A 19664-nucleotide genomic window follows, 5' to 3' on the forward strand; every position below is an offset into this window, starting at 1 on the left:
GCCCAACGGGCCTACCGGAAGTTCGGAAACGAACTTCTGTTAGACTGTCTTTGGGCCCTCCCCAGGCTTCAGGAGGCTTCCCTGAAGCCTGGGCAGGGCGCAAAACGCTCCAACAGGCAAACCGGAAGTTCATTTCCGAACTTCTGGTAAGCCTGTTGGGCCATTTTTCGCCCTCCCGTGGTTTCAGGAGGCTTTCCTGTAATCACACCCAATCAAGAATTTGGGTGGTTGATGCATCTATTCATGTCATTGGCTCTTCCTTATTATTATTTTATGTTCTTTATGTTCAATTTAAGGGGGGTGATGGCTCAGCGGTTAGAGACGCTGAGCTTGTCAGCTGAAAAGCTGACAGCCCAGGTTTGAGACCCAAGCATTGTGTGACAGGATGAGCTCCCGTTACCTGCTTCAGCTCCTGATCACCTAGCAGGTTGAAAGCATGCAAATGCGAGTAGATAAATAGGTACCATTCTGGCGGGAAGGTGACAGCATTCCATGTACTTCAGTGTATAGTCATGCTGGACATTTGATCACGGGCCAGTCCTTCACTGTTTCCAGGATGGGCCCATGGGCCACATCTAAGTGTCCCCACAGCCTGAATCTGGCTCCTCAGGCCTTGCGTTTGAAACCCCTTCTCTAGAGTCAAACACAACTGGACAGGGGAAATCTTTGCCTTTATCTACGTTCAGTTTATTTTGTAAAAACTATTTTGTCTGAGGTTTCTTCTAAGCATTACGCAGGTTTTAAAAATCAAAAGCAGAGTTTGGAACAATGCTGGGGAATGTTGCTTAGGCATTTAATGTTGTGTTTTTGCTTTTACTAGGCTAGGTGGCATACCACTTGGAGTGGTTGCTGTTGAAACAAGGACAGTAGAACTGAGCATTCCTGCAGATCCTGCAAATCTAGACTCAGAAGCCAAGGTAACTGTTGTTTCTAAGGTGGACAACTCACATATGGGCTGAAAACATCTGTATGACCACTAGAGAAAGATTAGATGCTTGGATCCAGGGAAGGCCAGAGCCAGGGACTGGCGCATTCCCCAACCCGAGGCAAAGGGCGAGTGGGCGGCATGTGGGTGGAGGCCCCGAGGAAGGCCAGAGCAAGAAACTGGTGCATCCCCCGATCCAAGCCAAAGGGTGAACAGGTGGCATGGGGGTGGAAGGATAGCGAGAGCCAGGCCTAAAAGGCGGCTGAGCCTAGCCATGTCTACCCCGAGGCAGCCCTTCGACTGAGCACCTTGCCTTCATGGGCAGCCACAGTGAGCAGAGTGGGTGAGGCACAGAGATCAGCTGGGCTGCATGGTCTGGGCGAGCGAGTGCGACTCTAGCCAGAGAGCAGCTGGGTGCGGTCATGACTCTAGCCACTGGCCAAGGCAGGTGAGGCAAGATAGGGCGGGGTGGGCGGGGCCAGCCAGTGGTGGGATTTGCCGGTTCGCTGAACTGCGCAGAATCTTAACCGGTTCGCCTTTCCACCCCCTGCCACAGATTATTCAGCAAGCTGGCCAAGTGTGGTTTCCTGACTCTGCTTTCAAAACCGCAGAAGCCATCAAGGATTTTAATCGTGAAGGACTTCCGCTGATTGTCTTCGCCAACTGGAGAGGTTTCTCAGGTGGAATGAAAGGTGATTATTGTAAAAAAAAAGGAGAGGGAGAAAGGAGTACGGTGAGAAACGGTGGTGCTGGTAAAGAGTAGATGACAGGGACAATTAGTGAAATTTAGTAGTGGATTTCGTGGTGTATGTTTATAGAGATTCTCAGTCATCCAGATCATGGTTGTCCCAAAGGTGCTTTTTTCAAAAGGCAAGTGGACTTTCTTGTTTTTCTTTGAGGACGTTTCACTTCTCATCTAAGAAGCTTCTTCAGCTCTGACTGGGTGGTGGGGAATGGAAGGGTTATCTTCCTTGTGGACAGCTGGTCATTTGCATTCTTTGGAGAGTTGTTGAGGCCACTTGGAGGTTTATTTGTGTCCTCAGAGTCGGCTTTGAAAGAGGGGTTAAAGAAGCCATCTATGTCAAAATTGAGCAGATACAAAAAGATACAACACCATCTATCTCCAGTTCACAACACCGTCATTTCAACAGTTCCAAGAAGGCTTCACACGTATTTGCATTGAGGACACAGATAAACCTCCAGGCAGCCTCAATGACTCTCTAAAAGGATGCAAATGACCAGCTGTCTGCAAGGAATATAAATCCTTCCATTCCCCACCATCCAGTCAGAGCTGAAGAAGCTTCTTGGATGAGAAGCGAAACGTCTTCAAAGAAAAATAAGGAAGTCTAGTTGCCTCTTGAAAAGAGCATCTTTGGGTTTAGTGGTACAGGTAGTCCTTGAATTATGACTGTAAGTGAAACCTAAAATTTCGGTTGCTAAGCAAGGTGATTAAGTGAATTGCTCTCTATTTTAGGAACTTTTTTTGCCTAGGTTGTTAAGCAAACCACTGCAGTTGTTAAGTGAAGCATGCGGTTTTTAAGTAAATCTGGTCGCTAAATGAATGATTGTAAGGCGAGGACTACCTGTCTTGCTATTCTTGTTTCATGTCAAGCAAAATAAGGTTAGGCTGCCTGGGCAGGCGAGTATGAGACCACAAATTAATTAACGTTGGTGGGACAATTCTGTCTGGTCATTTTCTGTGTCAATATTTAGCTACTTAGTCACTGTTTTACAGGTAGTCCTTGACTTACGACCACAACAGCCCAAACTTTCTGTTGCTAAGTAAATTTTGCCCCGTTTTTCAACCTTTGTTGCCACAGCTGTTAAGTGAATCACTGCAGTTGTTAAGTGAGTAACACGGTTGTTAAGTGAATCTGGCTTCTCCATTGATTTCGCTTGTCAGAAGGGGGGGGGTGTCACACGACCCCGGTACACTGCAACCGTCATAAATATGAGTCAGTTGCCAAGCGCCCTAATTTTTATCACATGACCAGAGATGCCACCCCAGTCCTAAGTGCGAAAAAACAATCAGTGCCTTTATTGACATTGAGTCTTTATTGATGAACCCTTGGGCCATATCAAAGTGCAAAGTTCCCGAAACGAATTATGACTTAAAATTTGATAAAAGCGATTTAAAATGGAATGGGATCAAATATCATTTAAAATGGAATTGGAACAAAATACGATTTAAAATGGAATTGGAATAAAATACAGCCTAAAATGAAATGGGAGTAGAGTACAATAATTTAAGATACAGATAAGATAAAATATGATAAAATTGTATTTCGGTTTCACCCCTGCAATCTACCCCAATCAGTTCCGCGTATGCAGATCTCAACCGAATCATTTTGTTTAAGTACTGTGCTGTGTTAAATGTTATTTTTAGGTTCTGGCTGCACATAAAGTCAGTTGTTTTGATATGGGGATCCCAATAGGCCAGGGGTGTCCAAACTTGGCAACTTTAAGACTTGTGGACTTCAACTCCCAGAGCTGGCTGGGGAATTCTGGGAGTTGAAGTCCACAAGTCTTAAAGTTGCCAAGTTTGGACACCCCTGCAATAGGCCATTCATTTGGTATATAGACCAAGGTCCCTGTCTCTCACCCCCTTATACAAGCAATAATCAAATAGGATGTGAGCCTAGTCTTCTACCTCTGCCGCTCCGCAAATGGTAGGATATAGAATGGAATCTCCCATATCTGACCATTGTGTCAAGCTGTAAATATCTCCCTAAGAGGTTTTGGCAGTTGTAACTTCAACTTTATAACTTGGAATAGTCACTAAAAGAACAGTTGTAAGGAAAGGAATTATAAATACCATCAACATAAAATGGAGCTTACTCAGAAGCTGAAATACACCAAATAAATGAGATGAAAAGTGGGAAGTAGAGGAGAGAGGTAAGGGAAGAAGAGAGGGATAGGAGAGAGGGCAAGGGGGGGGGGGAAGAGGAGGAGAGAAAGGAGTGGAAAGGGGAAAGAGGAGAAGGAGAAAGGAAGAGGAAGTAGAGAAGGGAAGGATGACAGAGGGAAGAAAGGAGGTAGGGAGGGGGAGGAAAGAGGGAGAAGAAAGTGATGGATAAGGTACAAATATGGAGAACAGAAGAGCCAATAATTGGTTTTTGGGAGTTGATGGTAAGATGAATTGATCTAAACATTTAATAATACAATATGATGTTGCTATGTAATAGTATACACGTGATTTATATGTTATGAAAATGAAAAAAATAAAAAACTTTATAACAAGAAAGAACGGTTATAAGGCGAGGACTAACTATACTCAGGATGGTTCTGTGGTGCCAAATTTCATATTGATACATGTAAAGCAATTTCATGGAGCTGAATGGAGGCTCCCCTTTATTTACAGATGCAAATGATCGTAAAATAGGAGAGGATATGTAAATCAGGATTTGATGTTTGGCACCCTGCATGGGTCTCTAGCGACTGTTGGAAACCCCGTAGGATCAAATAGTTAAATACTGGCATCATAGTGATGACTTTTGGCAGTGCTGCTTATTTTTCTTCTCAATTTAGGATGCAAAACAGAGATGTCGAGCCCGGGGGAGGCTAAATGCATCTAGTTTCAGTAACCCTTTGTCCCCACCTCCCCCAGGCTCCGAAAAATAAAACAAATTGGGCTGAAAAGCGGACTACCATCCACTCCGATGGCTTCCTATTTTATCATCGTATAGGGAGCCCTCGACTTACGACCCCAATTGGAACCAGAATTTCCACTGCTAATCAAGGCAATTGTTAATAGCACTAGAGCAGTGTTTCTCAAACTTGGCGACTTTAAGTCCTGTGGACTTCAACTCCCAGAATCCTGGGAGTTGAAGTCCACAGGACTTAAAGTCGCCAAGTTTGAGAAACACTGCACTAGAGCAATAGCACTTAGACTTATATACCACCTCACAGTGCTTTACAGCCCTCTCTAAGCGGTTTACAGAGTTAGTGTCAGGGTTCCAAGTAATACAGGCATAGCAAACAGAATTCCGAGGCAGGTAAATTCCTCAAAGAATAAGTTTATTGGATATATCATATTGGCACAGGCTGGTGAAAACTGACTCTGAATGTTCCTGCAGTTTTCACCTAATTAAAAATAAAAGTTTTCCTCCTTCCACAAACCATCAGTCACATGGTCCAATCAAGGTGTCTCCTGGTTGCCTGGTAACTTCACTCCTCCTCTCTCCGTCCACCTGTGGGAATGTCCTTGGTTCCCAGGAGAATGTATTTTGTTTTGGCTACAAACCCTAGCCATCTCTACTCCCCTCTCCCTATCCCACAGCTTTGTCAACACTGAAGCCTCAAAATGGCCTCGGTCAGGTCAGCTTCAGGATTGACAGTTAGCATATTGCCTTCAACAATTTGGGTCCTCATTTTACTGACCTCAGAAGAATCAAAGGCTGATTCAACCATAAACCAGTGAGAATCGAACTGTCGAACTGCTGGCAGCCGGCAGTCAGCAGAAGTAGCCTGCAGTACTGCATTCTAACCACTGCGCCACCACGGTTAAGTGAGTTATACCCAATTTTACAACTCTCTTGCCACGGTTAAGTAAATCACTGCAGTTATTAAGTGACTCATTTGGACACCAAGCAAATCTGGTTTTCCCCATGCTTGCTGGAACCAGTTGAGAAGGTTTCAAATGGAGGTCACATGAATATTGGAATACTGCATTCAGCTTTGGTCAGCACAATGTAAAATAGATTTTGAGATTCTAAAAAGGGTGCAGAGAAGAGCAGCAAAAAGGATTAGGGGACTTGTGGCTAAAACAAAGGAAGAATGGTTGCAGGAACTGGGTATGTCTAGTTTAATAGAAAGAAGGACTAGGGGAGACATGATAGCAGTGTTCCAATATCTCAGGGGTTGCCACAAAGAAGAGGGAGTCAAACTATTCTCCAAAGCACCTGAGGGTAGGATAAGAAGCAATGGGCGGAAACTAATTGAGGAGAGAAGCAACCCAGAACTAAGGAGAAATTTCCTGACAGTTGGAACAATTAACCAGTGGAACAACTTGCCTCCAGAAGTTGTGAATGCTCCAACATTGGAGGTTTTTAAGAAGAGACTGGGCAACCATTTGTCTGAAATGGTAAAGGTTTCCTGCCTGAGCAGGAGGTTGGACTAGAAGACCTCCAAGGTCCCTTCCAACTCTGTTATTCGGTTATGACCCCAGGGCGCTGCAACCATCATAAACACATGCTGGTTTGCCAAGCCCCTGAATTTTGATCACGTGACCATGGGGATGCTGTGTTGGTCGTAAGTGCGAGGACTGGTTATAAGTTTATTTTTTTCAGTGCTGTTGTAACTTTGAGCCAAATAGTCTCCCGTCAAGAACTACCTGTTTATCTCTGTAGCTTGTAGACTAACAAGGAGGAGGAAAACTGGAGGTTGGTCGGTGGCTGGTCAAAAAACAACACCCCCTTGATCTCAAATCACCCGCAGCATCCTGCAGTCTGGAACTCAACAGGGGCTAGGAACCAGCAGAGTGGTTTGGGGGATCTAATAGATTCTCTGCATGAAAAGCCATTGGTCCCAAAGTTTTGCCTTGCCCCTTTAAAGGAAAAAACCCAACAACTTCCTACTTAGATATTATCCAGCAAACTCGATATTATCCCCAAACTCCGGGCTCGTGTTGTCAATCTCGCCGTTCCCCCTTGGAGAGTTGTTTGCAATTTTAGTTTCCATGTTAGTTGGGGCTACAAGGAGAAGCAGGAAAGGATTAAGCCGGGAATGAAAATAAACAATTATAGCACCCCTTGGTGAGCCTAAGAACACACAAATACATGCATATGTACACACATTGCGAAGAAACGGCTGCACCGTGGGTAAAATGACTCTAAAATTGTGTGTAATGAGAAGGAAAAGATTAGAGGGAGCTTTTTGCCATGTTGAGAATTGACATTAGTGGAGGAAGGGGGAAATTCTTTACAAGTCAGTGCAGGGGGTCTAATTTAGACTGGGGCGTGTGTGTGTGTGTGTTTGCCATCCATACACATTGGCTCTTCCGTGCATGTATTTATATCCCCGTCCAGATACATTCTATACAATAAATAAAATGAGAAGGGAAACGGCGGCTTTCTTATAAATGCATTCCAGCCAGCTACAAAGCTGCGCCGCCTATTGCAAAAATTAAAAACGATTATTTTTTTTTTGTTAAAACACGCCTTGAATATTTAGATAGAGGCACTGGCTTATTTAGACGAACTGCCAGTGACCCACAACAGTGAGACATCAAGCGTGAAATTTACTGGAAATTAGCACCGGGGTCTCGGGCCCAGCGTGAATGGGGTTGATAAGATGCAAATCCCAGCAATATTAAACCGCCTTGCTGGCAGCGCTATGGGGTCGTTCGCCGTGGGTTTTTCATGTTACCGCCCTTTTTTTCCGTGCACCACCCTCTGAGACAGGTTATAAATAACAGTAAAAAGGAACAGTTACCAGAGACTTTAATCAGATTTTTTTTTTAAAAAAAGATTTTAAAGAAAGAACCAACAACAACGATTGCACCGCCGCAGAGCCAAAAGCAATGTATTTAGCATGGTTTCTATATGATCGTTAAGCGCGTCCTATTTGGTGCATTTTTGTTTTGTTTTGTTTTGTTTTTCCTCTTCAATACTTCAGGACTTTTATCAATACGACTGAGGTTAATTCCAGCTTTGAATGTAATCTAAAATGGACAGGCACGGGTGAAAGAGGAAGACAACAGTTGCAGGAATGAAAAGGGGAGAAAATAGATGTTTACACCACTTAGCAATAGTGCTTAGACTTATATACAATACAATACAATACAATACAATACAATACAATACAATACAATAGTAGAGTTGGAAGGGACCTTGGAGGTCTTCTAGTCCAACCCCTGCCTAGGCAGGAAACCCTATACCGTTTCAGACAAACGGCTATCCAACATCTTCTTAAAGACTTCCAGTGTTGGGGCATTCACAACTTCTGGAGGCAACTTCTGTTCCACTGATTAATTGTTCTAACTGTCAGGAAATTTCTCCTCAGTTCTAAGTTGCTTCTCTCCTTGATTAGTTTCCACCCATTGCTTCTTGTTCTACCCTCAGGTGCCTTGGAGAATAGTTTGACTCCCTCTTCTTTGTGGCAACCCCTGAGATATCGGAAGACTGCTATCATGTCTCCCCTAGTCCTTCTTTCTCTTAAGCTAGACATACCTAGTTCCTGCAACCGTTCTTCATGTTTTAGTCTCCAGTCCCCTAATCCTCTTTGTTGCTCTTCTCTGCACTCTTTCTAGAGTCTCCACATCTTTTTTACATCTTGGCGACCAGAACTGAATGCAGTATTCCAAGTGTGGCCTTATCAAGGCATTATAAAGTGGTATTAACACTTCACGTGATCTTGAATCTTGATATACCACTTTACAGCCCTCTCTAAGTGGTTTTACAGAATCAGCCTATTCCCCCCAACAATCTGGGTCCTCATTTTGCCAACCTCAGAAGGATAGCAGGCTGAGTCAACTTTGAGCCGGTCAGCATCATTCTGGCAGTGGGCAGAGTTAGCCTGCAATACTGAATCTTAACCCCTGTGCCACTTCGGCCTTATTTTACAGGGAAGCTAAGAAAATTGATATCTATGGAGATTCTCATCCAGTCATGGTTGTCCCAAAGGTACTTTTTCAAGAGGCAACTGGACTTTTGGTTTTTCTTTGAAGACGTTTTGCTTCTCATCCAAGAAGCTTCTTCAGCTCTGACTGGAATCCTTCCATTCTCTATCATCCAGTCAGAGCTGAAGAAGCTTCTTGGATGAGAAGTGAAAGGTCTTCAAAGAAAAACCAGAAAGTTCAGTTGCCTCTTGAAAAAAGCACCTTTGGGACAAGAAAGTTGATAAAAAAAAATTCAACTGCAAGGAGTTTATCATTAAAATGTTATCCTTTTAATGGATAGTAATAGGGAATATTTTCCTGTCATCGCTTGGTGACAAACCTGTTGAGGGTTGACTGCCTGTTCTTTCGTTTCCTCCTTTCAAATCTTTATGGGGTAGATACAGGTAGTCCTTGACTTACGACCATAACGGAGCCCAAAATTTCTGTTGCTAAGGGAGACAGTTGTTAATATTGCCCCATTTTAGGACGTTTCCTACGACTGGTTGCTTAGCGGCTGAAGTTACAATTGACCCTGCTATTTACAAACTTGTTTGTTTGGATTTATATGCCACCCTTCTCCAAAAGGACTCAGGGCGGCGTACAACATTAAAAAACACACATCCCAAAAGTTTAAAAAAAATTAAATCCATATCCAAAAACAAACCGAATTTAAGACAATACATTTAAAATAAGTTAAAATTAACAGGCCAGGCCGGCTTGCTGGAAAAGCCAACTTTTTAGGGCGCGTCGGAAGGACCGGAGGTCAGAGATTATGCGGAGCTCCGGGGGCAGCTCATTCCAGAGGGAAGGCGCTCCCACAGAGAAGGGTCTCTCCCTGGGGGTCACCAGCTGACACTGCCTGGCCGATGGCACCCTGAGGAGGCCAACTCTGTGGGATCGTACTGGACGGTGGGAGGCTACTGGTGGCAGTAGGTGGTCTCGCAGGTACCCTGGGCCTAAGCCATGGAGTGCTTTAAAGGTCATAATTAATACCTTGAATCGCACCCGGAAAACAAGTTCCAGTCAGAGGTGAAGAGGCAAAGAATGACTTTGATTTCTAGAAAGGAATTTTTTATTTTGAAAACAAACACATTTTACTCCTCACTACCAATTCACCACTAATGAACAGCATAGTAAAGAGAGAGAGTATGGCAGGCCAAAGATCCCAAAAGGAATATGACTGCAGGCCTGACACCCCCCCACCTTTTGATCATGTGATAGCATTTTGGGTGCTCAGTAACTATATTCATGGCTTCTTTGCAGCATCCCTGGAACTTTTTTTTTTTCTGGAAACATAACATTTGCTGCTGATTTCTGCCCAAAAAAAAAGCCCATTGCGAACAATGGTTTTCTTTAACGACCGCTGTAAAAGCCATGAAATCAGGCTCAATCGCATGATGATCTACTTAACAATCAGCATGACTTACGGCTGTAATTCTGCCCTCAAATTCTTATCATAAATTGAGGACTACCTGTAAATAGCTCAGCAGTATAGCTCAGGTTTGCTCAACCTTGAACAATTTAAGAGGCATGGACTTTAACTCCCAGAATTCCCCAGCCAGTAGACTGTGGACAGGGCATAAAAACTATAAAGAAACACAGAAAAAGAGCTACTAAATCAAATAGGAAGCCTGGCTTACAGGTAATCTTTGACTTAGGACCATAATGTACAATATGGGCATAAATTGTGATGGTCATAAAGTGGATCACTCCTGACCAACTCAACTTTATGAGGGTATTTTTTTTTGCACAACTCTGATTATTGAGCTATAAATGGGGCCCAGCTGCTGAGTGCCTGACATGAGTAGGAGTAGAATGGAATGGAATAGAATAAAATAACAGAGTTGGAAGGGACCTTGGAGGTCTTCTAGTCCGACCCCCTGCCTAGGCAGGAAACCCTACATCAATTCAGGCAAATGGTTATCCAACATTATCTTAAAAACTTCCAGTGTGTTGGAGCGTTCACAACTTCTGGAGGCAAGCTGTTCCACTGATTAATTGTCCTAACTGTCAGGAAATTCCTCCTTAGTTCTAGGTTGCTTCTCTCCTTGATTAGTTTCCACCCATTGCTTCTTGTTCTACCCTCGGGTCCTTTGGAGAATAGCTTGACTCCCTCTTCTTTGTGGCAACCCCTGAGATATTGGAAGACTGCTATCACGTCTCCCCTAGTCCTTCTTTTCATTAAACTAGACCTACCCAGTTCCTGCAACCGTTCTTTATATATGTTTTAGCCTCCAGTACATGCAGTCACATGACCATGGAGTGAGGTGTGGGTTGGCCAGAACTGGGTTGTAAGTGCCCCTATTGAGATCCGCCGTAAGTTGAGGGCTATCTATACAAACCAAACAGGGGCCATTACAGTGGTGGGATTCAAATAATTTAACAACCGTGTCTTTGTCCTAATGGCCAGCTGGGTAGGCATGGCTTGGTGGTCATGTGACCGTGTGGGCGTGGCCGACTCAACGTCACTAACATCGATGGGCGCTTTGCCTTAGCTGTTACAATGTAATTCGGGTTAACCGGAGAGGCAGTTTCTGCAAGCAGGGCAATAAAGATTAGGCTAGAAACAACACCAGAATGTTTCCTTCCTGCCTTCCTTACAGGATTAGCCCTTTAAAGTGAAAAAACAAAACAAAATGAGATTTTGTCCAACAACCGGTTCTCTGAACTGCTTAGAAAGTTAACCAGTTCTCCCGAATAGGTGCAAACCGGCTGAATCCCACCACTGGGCCATTAAACAAATAACGAAGTAATAAATTATCCATGCATCGGGGGGGGGGAGGGAAACAGGCTTTAAAAAAATCAGCTTTACCCCTTCGCTAACCCCTCACCTTTTAGAGATTTCCCCGCTACGTTTTCCTGAGCAGATACACATGCAATTTTAAACCATTCAAGATTAAAATCGTTTTCCCCCCTCAGAAAGTTGAGTGCTGGTATCAGTGACTATTAGCCGTTACAGTTCAATAGACAGTTGGTGTCTTGGATTGAATAAAATTGCTACGGCTTATGGGGATTTTTAGTTCTTTGCCAGCAAACTTCCCCTTCCTCTTTATTTTTTTATTGAAAAACTCCACCTGGGTGCAAACGAGCCGTCTTTAGCTCAGGCTTCTATTTCCACATAAAATATACGCTTGTAGCAGGAGTGAAAAATGCCACGCTAATTACACCATTATTTTATTATGTAGCGCGACTAAAAAAAAAAAAGTCTACTAAAGAATTAATTTGGTTAAAATAATTTGAATCGAGCAATTATTTCCTTAACACTGGAATTAGCTGAAAGGACTTTCAAGTGGTTTATTGCCAGCGCTACATAATAAAATGATTGTTTAATTAGCAATAAATTTGTCATTTGCTATAGGAAACAAAAGGATTGTTTCTTTCATCCAGACATGACATTAAACCAAAAGTTACACCTCTTTTTTTCCCCTCAACATTTTTTTTTGGGGGGGGGGTTACTATATTCTTCTTTGCCTGGGAATAAATTAAAGATCAAGCTGGATCAAAGCAAAGTTATGGGGGGGTTATTAAGCACAGGTAATCCTCAACTGGGGACGTGGTGGCTCAGTGGCTGAGACGCTGAACTTGTTGATCAGAAAGGTTGGTGGTTTGAATCCCTAGCGCCGCGTAATGGAGTGAGCTCCCGTTATTTGTCCCAGCTCCTGCCAACCTAGCAGTTCGAAAGCACGTAACGATGCTTTCAGTTACGATGACACTGAAAAATACCTTAAACTGTTCCTCTAACTTATTACTTTAGTTCCATTAATTACATTACAGCATATCTGTAGTCACATGATCATAATTCAGGCACTGGGCACTGGCATGTATTTATGACGGTTATAGCATTCAATGGCCACATGATCGCCAGTTATGACTTACTGGGGGGCTCCCAACAAGCAAAGTCATTGGGGAAAGCCAGATTCGTTGACTCACTTAACCACCATGGCAAAAAAAGATTTAAACGTCTTTATGTGAGGATTATACACCTTTTTTTCCTTCCTACGTGGAAAAGAATAACAGATTAACAGAATTGGAAGGCACCTTGGAGATCTTCTAGTCTAGTCCAATCCCTTGCTCAGGCACAAAACCCTGAGAATTGGACCTCCATCGTCAAGAACATTACGAGTAGTCCTCGACTTACAACCATTTGTTTAGTGACTATTCAAAGTTGCGACAGCACTGAAAAAAGTGATACGGTCGTTCTTCACACTTACGACCGCTGCTGCATCCCCATGTTTAGGTAACCAAAATTCAGACGCTTGGCAACTCCCCTGTATTTATGACCGTTGCAGTGTCCCCGGGATCATGGGATCCCTTTTTGCGACCTTCTCACAAGCCAAGTCAATGGGGAAGCCGGATTCGCTTAACGACCGTGTTACCAACTTAACAACTGCAGTGATTCACTTAACAAGTGCGGCAAGGAAAGTCGTAAAATGGGGCAAAACTCACTTAATAACTGTCTCGTTTAGCAATAGAACCTCTGGTCTCAAATGTGGTCGTAAGTCGAGGACCGCCTGTGCATCTCTGAATACCAGCTCTTGCATATTCCAATTTAGTCTTGAAAAACAATAGTTCTACCCTGTGGCTCCATGACAATTTTCACGTTTGATTTAACCGTCTGTGTCTAAAGACTGTTGGAAAGATTTCTTCCTTCCATGAGTTTGCCCCAGTCTTATAAAAAGTGATGGGGGCCAAATGCTTGAACCAGTGAGTCCCAGAAGTTTAGGTAGGGGTGAGGGGAGGGGCATTTATTAGGGAGAAAGCATGAGACCCACTTCTTACTTCAGTCTTCCTTCTCCTCCCCAGATATGTACGACCAGGTGCTGAAGTTTGGAGCCTTCATTGTAGACGGCCTGCGAGAATATAAGCAACCTGTCCTTGTTTATATCCCACCCCAAGCAGAACTCCGAGGAGGGTCTTGGGTGGTGATCGACCCCACCATTAATCCTCGACATATGGAATTGTACGCTGACCGGGACAGCAGGTGCGTCTGTTCTTTGGATGTCATTTAACATAACTTTGAGATGCAAATAGCAATAGCACTTAGACTTATATACTGCTTGGCAGTGCTTTGCAGCCCACTCTAAGCGGTTTTCAAAGTCAGCATATGACCCCCAACAATCTGGATCCTCATTTTTCTGACGTCGGAAGGATGGAAGGCTGAGTCTACCTTGAGCCAGTCAGGATCGAACTTCCTGGCAGTGGGCAGTTTGCCTGAAATAGCAATAGCTCTTAGACTTATATACCGCTTCACGGTGCTTTAAAGCCCTCTCTAACGGTTTATAGAGTCAGCATTTTGCCCCCAACAATCTGGGTCCTCATTTTACCCACCTCGGAAGGATGGAAGGCTGAGTCAACCTTTGAGCCTGGTGGGATTTAAACTGCCAAATTGCAAGCAGCCAGCAGTCAGCAGAAGGAGCCTGCAGTACTACACTCTAACCACTGGGCCACCACGGCTCTTATGCAGTTTAATTAACAAATCAGTTATACCTACTGGTAGTAAGCTTATATCATGGAAATTATATCACGAAGCTAAGGAGAAAGGTCCTGACAGTGAGAACAATTAACCAATGGAACAATTTACCTCCAGAAGTTGTGGGTGCTGCATCACTGGAGGCTGTTAAAAAGAGACTGGGCAGCCATTTGTCTGGAAGAGTGTAAGATTTCCTGCTTGAGCAGTGGGTTGGAATAGAAGACCTCCAAGGCCAATTCCAACTCTGTTATTTTGAAATCTTTATAAAGCTAGAGTACCTCCAATGTTTTGCCGCAGTTATCACTGTAATATTTGATATGGACCCAGACACACTTCGTGGCAGTTCATCACACTGATTCCTGAATCCTTGCAATCAACTTTCGGTTGGTCCTTTATCAGAGCTGCCGAAAATGGTTTAACATCACTGAGTTTATAGTGGTTGTTTCTTTAAGCTAACAAAATATTTTTTACATGTCATCTGGTACCTAAGAGGTTATAGCAAAAAAAAAAAAAAGTGTTCTCGTGTTTTAGAATAATTAAGGTATTTAAAGAAGGAGGGAACATTTCCTGTCTGAAGTATGCTGAAGAGCAGCATAAAAATCAAGCCTTACCAGTTTGATCTAGATCCAGATTTAGTTCAGATGTCAATCGTCTGATTAACGGACCCAATAAAAGCAGGCATCTTCAGGAACTTTAAAATCCCAAAAGGAAAACTTGATTGAGTACATCATTTCGGCACTGAAGAAAAAGCAAAACCAACTCTAAAATTTTCCCACAGAGCCCTGCGTAGTTACAATTGGTTTCATCCCCTCCTCATATGCACAGCAATAGCAGCACTTATATACCGCTTCACCGTGCTTCACAGCCCTCTCTAAGCGGTTTACAGGGTCAGCAATTTGCCCCCAATAATCTGAGTCCTCATTTTACCAACCTCGGAAGGATAGAAGGCTGAGTCCACCTTGAGCCTAGTGAGATTCGAATTGCCAAATTGAAGGCAGCCGGCAGGCAGCCGAAGTAGCCTGCAGTACTGCATTCTAACCACTGCGCCACCGCAGCTCTGTGACTGCAGGTAACACCATCCAATTGGGAATCAGCTTTTTGTTTTGACAACAGTCCACCTCTTGGCAGACACCAGCAGAATTGTCGGCTCTTGAAGGACCAAGATTGTAGCCTCCACACCCCATCACACCCTCCCCTCCCCCCAGTTCGTTGGGAAGTTGAAAAGCAATAATAGTCAACAGGAAGCTTAAGCGTTTTCCAATCTTGGCCTCAACTTATGTCCACGAATGGGACCAGAATAACATTGGGTGGTAAGCAAGATGGTTGTTAAGTGAATTGTGCCCCATTTTACAACCTTTTTCCCCACGATGTTAAGCAGATCACTACGACGTTAAGTGAATCATGGGGTGGTTAGGTAAATCTGGCTTCCCCCATTGACTTTGCTTGTCAGAAGTCTGCTAGAATAGTTGCAAATGGCGATCACATGTCTCCAGGATGCGGCAACTGTTGTAAATATATTTTGGTTACCAGGGACCCACAGGACAGTCATGAGTGCAAGGACCAGTCATATCATATGTCACTTGTACATATGTGTTACATACGTATGTCCAAAGTAACTAAGAATGGTTGCCAAATGAATGATTATAAGACTACCTGTATTGCGGGAATTTTTAGAAACATTTTCCCCCAATCCAGCATCATTTAGTCAATTTTCAAATCCCATCTTTATTTTTTCCAGTTTCTTCCTCCACGCCATTTTTTCAGATACCTTCCCTTCAGTTTTCAGAGATAATTTTTGCTAACAAACAGACAGATAGCAAGGCAGACAGCCGTACACCCCTTGATGTAATTTATTTCCAATACTTTATTGTTGCAAAAAAATGAAAAAGAAAATTAGAACTAATCTTATCGTATTTGAAATGCTTAAGTCTCGGTACGAATCATAAAACAACATTTAAGATCTAAATTATAACTAACTACTCATAACATTATGCTCCATAACCATTAATACATCTCATAAAACTAACCCAAAACAACATAATCATTACCAATATAACACACATATGGGGACAGTCAAGCAACTTGCCTAATGTACTATAAAAAAGCAACAATATCGCCTTTATTGTCTCCAAAAGAAACTGAAATATGCTAGTTATTTTTTCAAGGGTATAGAAAGAAGTAAAAAAATAGTACATAATCCCCCAGCTGTTCCCAAATTTCAGCCAATTGCTTGTAGTTTCAAGGAACAGCAGAGAAAAGAGTGTTACTAACTTAACAGCTGCATTGAGTCACTTAAGCATTGTGGCAAGAAAGGTCGCAAAATGAGGCAAAACTCATTTAACCACTAGGCAATGGACATTTTTTGGCTCAGTTGTGTCATGCGGAAATGTCGCACAGGTGCATGTACAATCGTCAGGGCCACGCTCCAGAAAAGCTGTACTTCGGGGTTCCAGCATGCATACCCGACAATCAGCAGGCCAGCATGCATGTGCACACCGGTTTTCGGCACTGCCATGTGCACAAAGGACAGCTGATTGCCACAAACCTGGAAGACAAAAAGGCAAGGCCACACGTGCCAAGTGTCATGGCTTCGCGTGCCACTTTGGGCACACATACCATAGGTTCGCCATCACGGAGCTAGGAGGTGTAAATGGAGATTCTCCGTCATCCAGGTCATGGTTATCCCAAAGGTGCTTTTTTCAAGACGCCACTAGACTTTCTGGTTTTTCTTTGAAGACGTTTTACTTCTCATCCAAGAAGCTTCTTTAGCTCTGACTGGATGATGGGGAATGGAATATAAATATACTGTATTTTCCGTAGTATAAGACGCACCGGAGAATAAGACGCACCAAGATTTTGAGGAAAAATTTTTTAAAAAAGGTTTTGCACTCTGCAAACCTCCCAAAAACGGGCCCGTTTTTCACAAAAATGGGTCCATTTTTTAAAAGGGCATGAATAGCCTTTAGGAGGCTTGTAGAGTGCTCCTGGGGGATGGGGGGGGGCAAAACTGAGCAAAAAATGGGCCGTTTTCCACTCATTTCTGCCCTCCCCACTCCCCAGGAGGCTGCTTAGGGGTCTTTATCTTTTGCTGACCCCTTCAATGTTGTGTATGCTAATTTCTGCTAAAACATCTTTTTTCAGAGGTGGCGTTTTGGAACCTGAAGGAACAGTGGAAATCAAATTCCGAAAGAAAGACTTAGTAAAAACCATGAGGCGTGTGGATCCCATCTATATGGGACTGGCAGAGCGACTTGGTAAGTCTTGGTGGGTTGCTTATGTCAGGTAGCCCTTCGCTTACAACATGTTGTTAGGTAACCATTCAGTGGCACTGAAAAAAGTCCCAAACTGCTTTTTTTTAAGAGGCAACTGGACTTCCTTGTTTTTCTTTGAAGACCTTTCACTTCTCATCCAAGAAGCTTCTTCGGCTCTGACTGGGTGGTGGGGAATGGAAGGATTTATACTCCTTGCAGATAGCTGGTCATTTGCGTTCTTTTAGAGCAGGGGTCAGCAAACTGCGGCTCTGAAGCCGCATGTGGCTCTCTCCTCCCTCTGCTGCAGCTCGGTCACCGGTCGGCGCCACAATTTTGAGAGGAGCTTCCGATGAGGGAGGGGAGAGAGAAGCACAGTGTGCCAGGAGAAGACTCTATGGCAAGGGGAGGGTTTTCCAGTTGTCTCCACAATTGATAGGGCTTTCAGTTATGACAGGTAGAGGAAAAAGGACGCCGCTCTAGGGGGAGACTCTATGGTGGGGGAACTGAACTTCCGGTCAGCTCCAGAATTGAACAGGGGGCTTCCGGTTAGGACTTTTGTGGCTCCCGGTGTTTTCTTTTCTGTGGGAAACGGGTTCAAATGGCTCTTTGAGTGTTTAAGTTTGCTGACCCCTGTTTTAGAGAGTCGTTGAGGCCGCTTGGAGGTTTGTCTGTGTCTCAGAGTCAACCTGAGTGGTGCAAATGGGTGCGGAGTCCTCTTGGAGCTGCTGAAAGGACTTTGTTATGGAGCTGTGCTTTCTGCAGGATGTTTTCTGCCCTGTGTTCCTTCATCGTTGCTCCACACCCATCTGCACTACTCAGGTGACCCTGAGGACACACAAAAATCTCCAAGCGGCCTCAACGGCTCTCTAAAAAGGGTGCAAACGACCAGCTGTCTGCAAGGGGTAATAAATCCTTCCATTCCCCACCATCCAGTCAGAGCTGAAGAAGCTTCTTGGATGAGAAGCAAAACCTCTTCGAAGAAAAACAAGAAAGTCCAGTTGCCTCTTGAAAACACACCTTTGGGACAACCATGACCTGGATGACTGAGAATCTCCACAGACACTGAAAAAAAGTGACATACAACCATTTTTTTTAAGACTTGTGACCATCTCAGCCTTCCCATGGTCGCATGATCAGAATTCATCCAGCTTGGCACCTGGTTCATAAAATAATTTTGACGTTTGAATAGGAAATGATGACGTAAATTTGCAGGTTTTTATTAAATGCTAAGGAACAGGGATATGCAACATGTGCAACTGTATATGTGCATTTGCATTTTACGTATATGCTGTTTTTTTTCTGCTCATAAATCAAACTTATGCTGCCTAAGAAATAAAAGCATGTTTTCCCACTATGTTAGAATGGGTAAACAGCCACAAAAAAAAACCAACGACGAGTGGGCTTGAGACGGGAGAGGGTAAAATGGAAATAGCACATAGAATCACTGGGTGTATTTATTGATTTTAAAGTATGTCACTGATCAGTCAGGCAGAAGATTGTTAACACAGTGAAATTATTTTTAATGAAAGGACATAAAAAACTGCAGATGATAAATGGCGGTGTTCGAAGGGTCACTCCCCTGTGTACGAATGAGACTGGGTAACCCTTGGATTTCAACATCTGTCACCTGTAAAAATAAGATTCAGAGAGATTTCCTGAGATGAAATTAGTCCTGTTCTCCTAACAGAACCTCCAAGGTGAATTCTTGAAAGATGTCCATGGATGTAACCAGTGGTGGGATTCAAATAATTTAACAACCGGTTCGGCCAGGGTCAGGTTGGCAGTTGTGGGAGGTGTGGCCCACCCCCATCCTCCAGCTCAGCCGCACATGCGGGACGAGCCTCCCTCAACGGCCAACATGACCCTGGCCGAACCGGTTGTTAAATTACACACACACACCCACTAGGGATACATCCAGTAGTGGGATTCAGCCGGTTTGCACCGATTCAGGCAAACCGTACCCATCCACCCCCACTATCAAAATGGATCATGGGCGCGGTACTGCAATGGAGAAATGGGCCATGGAGTGGCCGGCAGCAAGGAAGGACAAAAGGAGGAGGAGCAGGGAGAAGAAAGAGGGAAAGTGGCCTTCTCCTTCCTTCGCGCCAGCTGCTCTGTTGCCCGCTTCTCCATTGCAGTGCAGCGCCCGGGATCCACTTTGATAGTGGGGGTGGATGGGTAATTTAACAACCGGTTCCCTTGAACCAGTGCGAACCGGCTGAATCCCACTACTGGATGTAATCCCTAGGCAGATCCTTTGGATCTACAAGATCCATGGCTTTTTCCTAATCTGCTCTCAGGGATGATCCTCCCAAACTGAGTGCTGCTACAATCTCATTCTCTCCAGTGACAGTGGGCAGGAGCGACTTCCAAAAATCAAAACCCAACATAAAAACATTAAAAAGCAACCCCCCCCCCAAA

The 19664-nt window shown here is 43.9% G+C and overlaps 1 protein-coding gene across 4 annotated transcripts in view; it reads left to right on the top strand.

Moving 5' to 3' along the window:
* Positions 1 to 19664, top strand: part of ACACA (acetyl-CoA carboxylase alpha) — a 298570-nt gene that overhangs the window by 252141 nt on the left and 26765 nt on the right. For all 4 annotated transcript variants that reach the window (XM_081945356.1, XM_081945358.1, XM_081945357.1 and 1 more), the window contains 4 exons: positions 821 to 917; positions 1482 to 1617; positions 13326 to 13503; positions 17134 to 17246. In XM_081945356.1, coding sequence (XP_081801482.1) covers positions 821 to 917; positions 1482 to 1617; positions 13326 to 13503; positions 17134 to 17246 — 524 coding nt within the window. The remainder of the gene's footprint in view (positions 1 to 820; positions 918 to 1481; positions 1618 to 13325; positions 13504 to 17133; positions 17247 to 19664) is intronic.

Source organism: Natrix helvetica, assembly GCF_964273705.1.
Source record: "Natrix helvetica genome assembly, chromosome: 2".
Classification (NCBI taxonomy): domain Eukaryota; kingdom Metazoa; phylum Chordata; class Lepidosauria; order Squamata; family Natricidae; genus Natrix; species Natrix helvetica.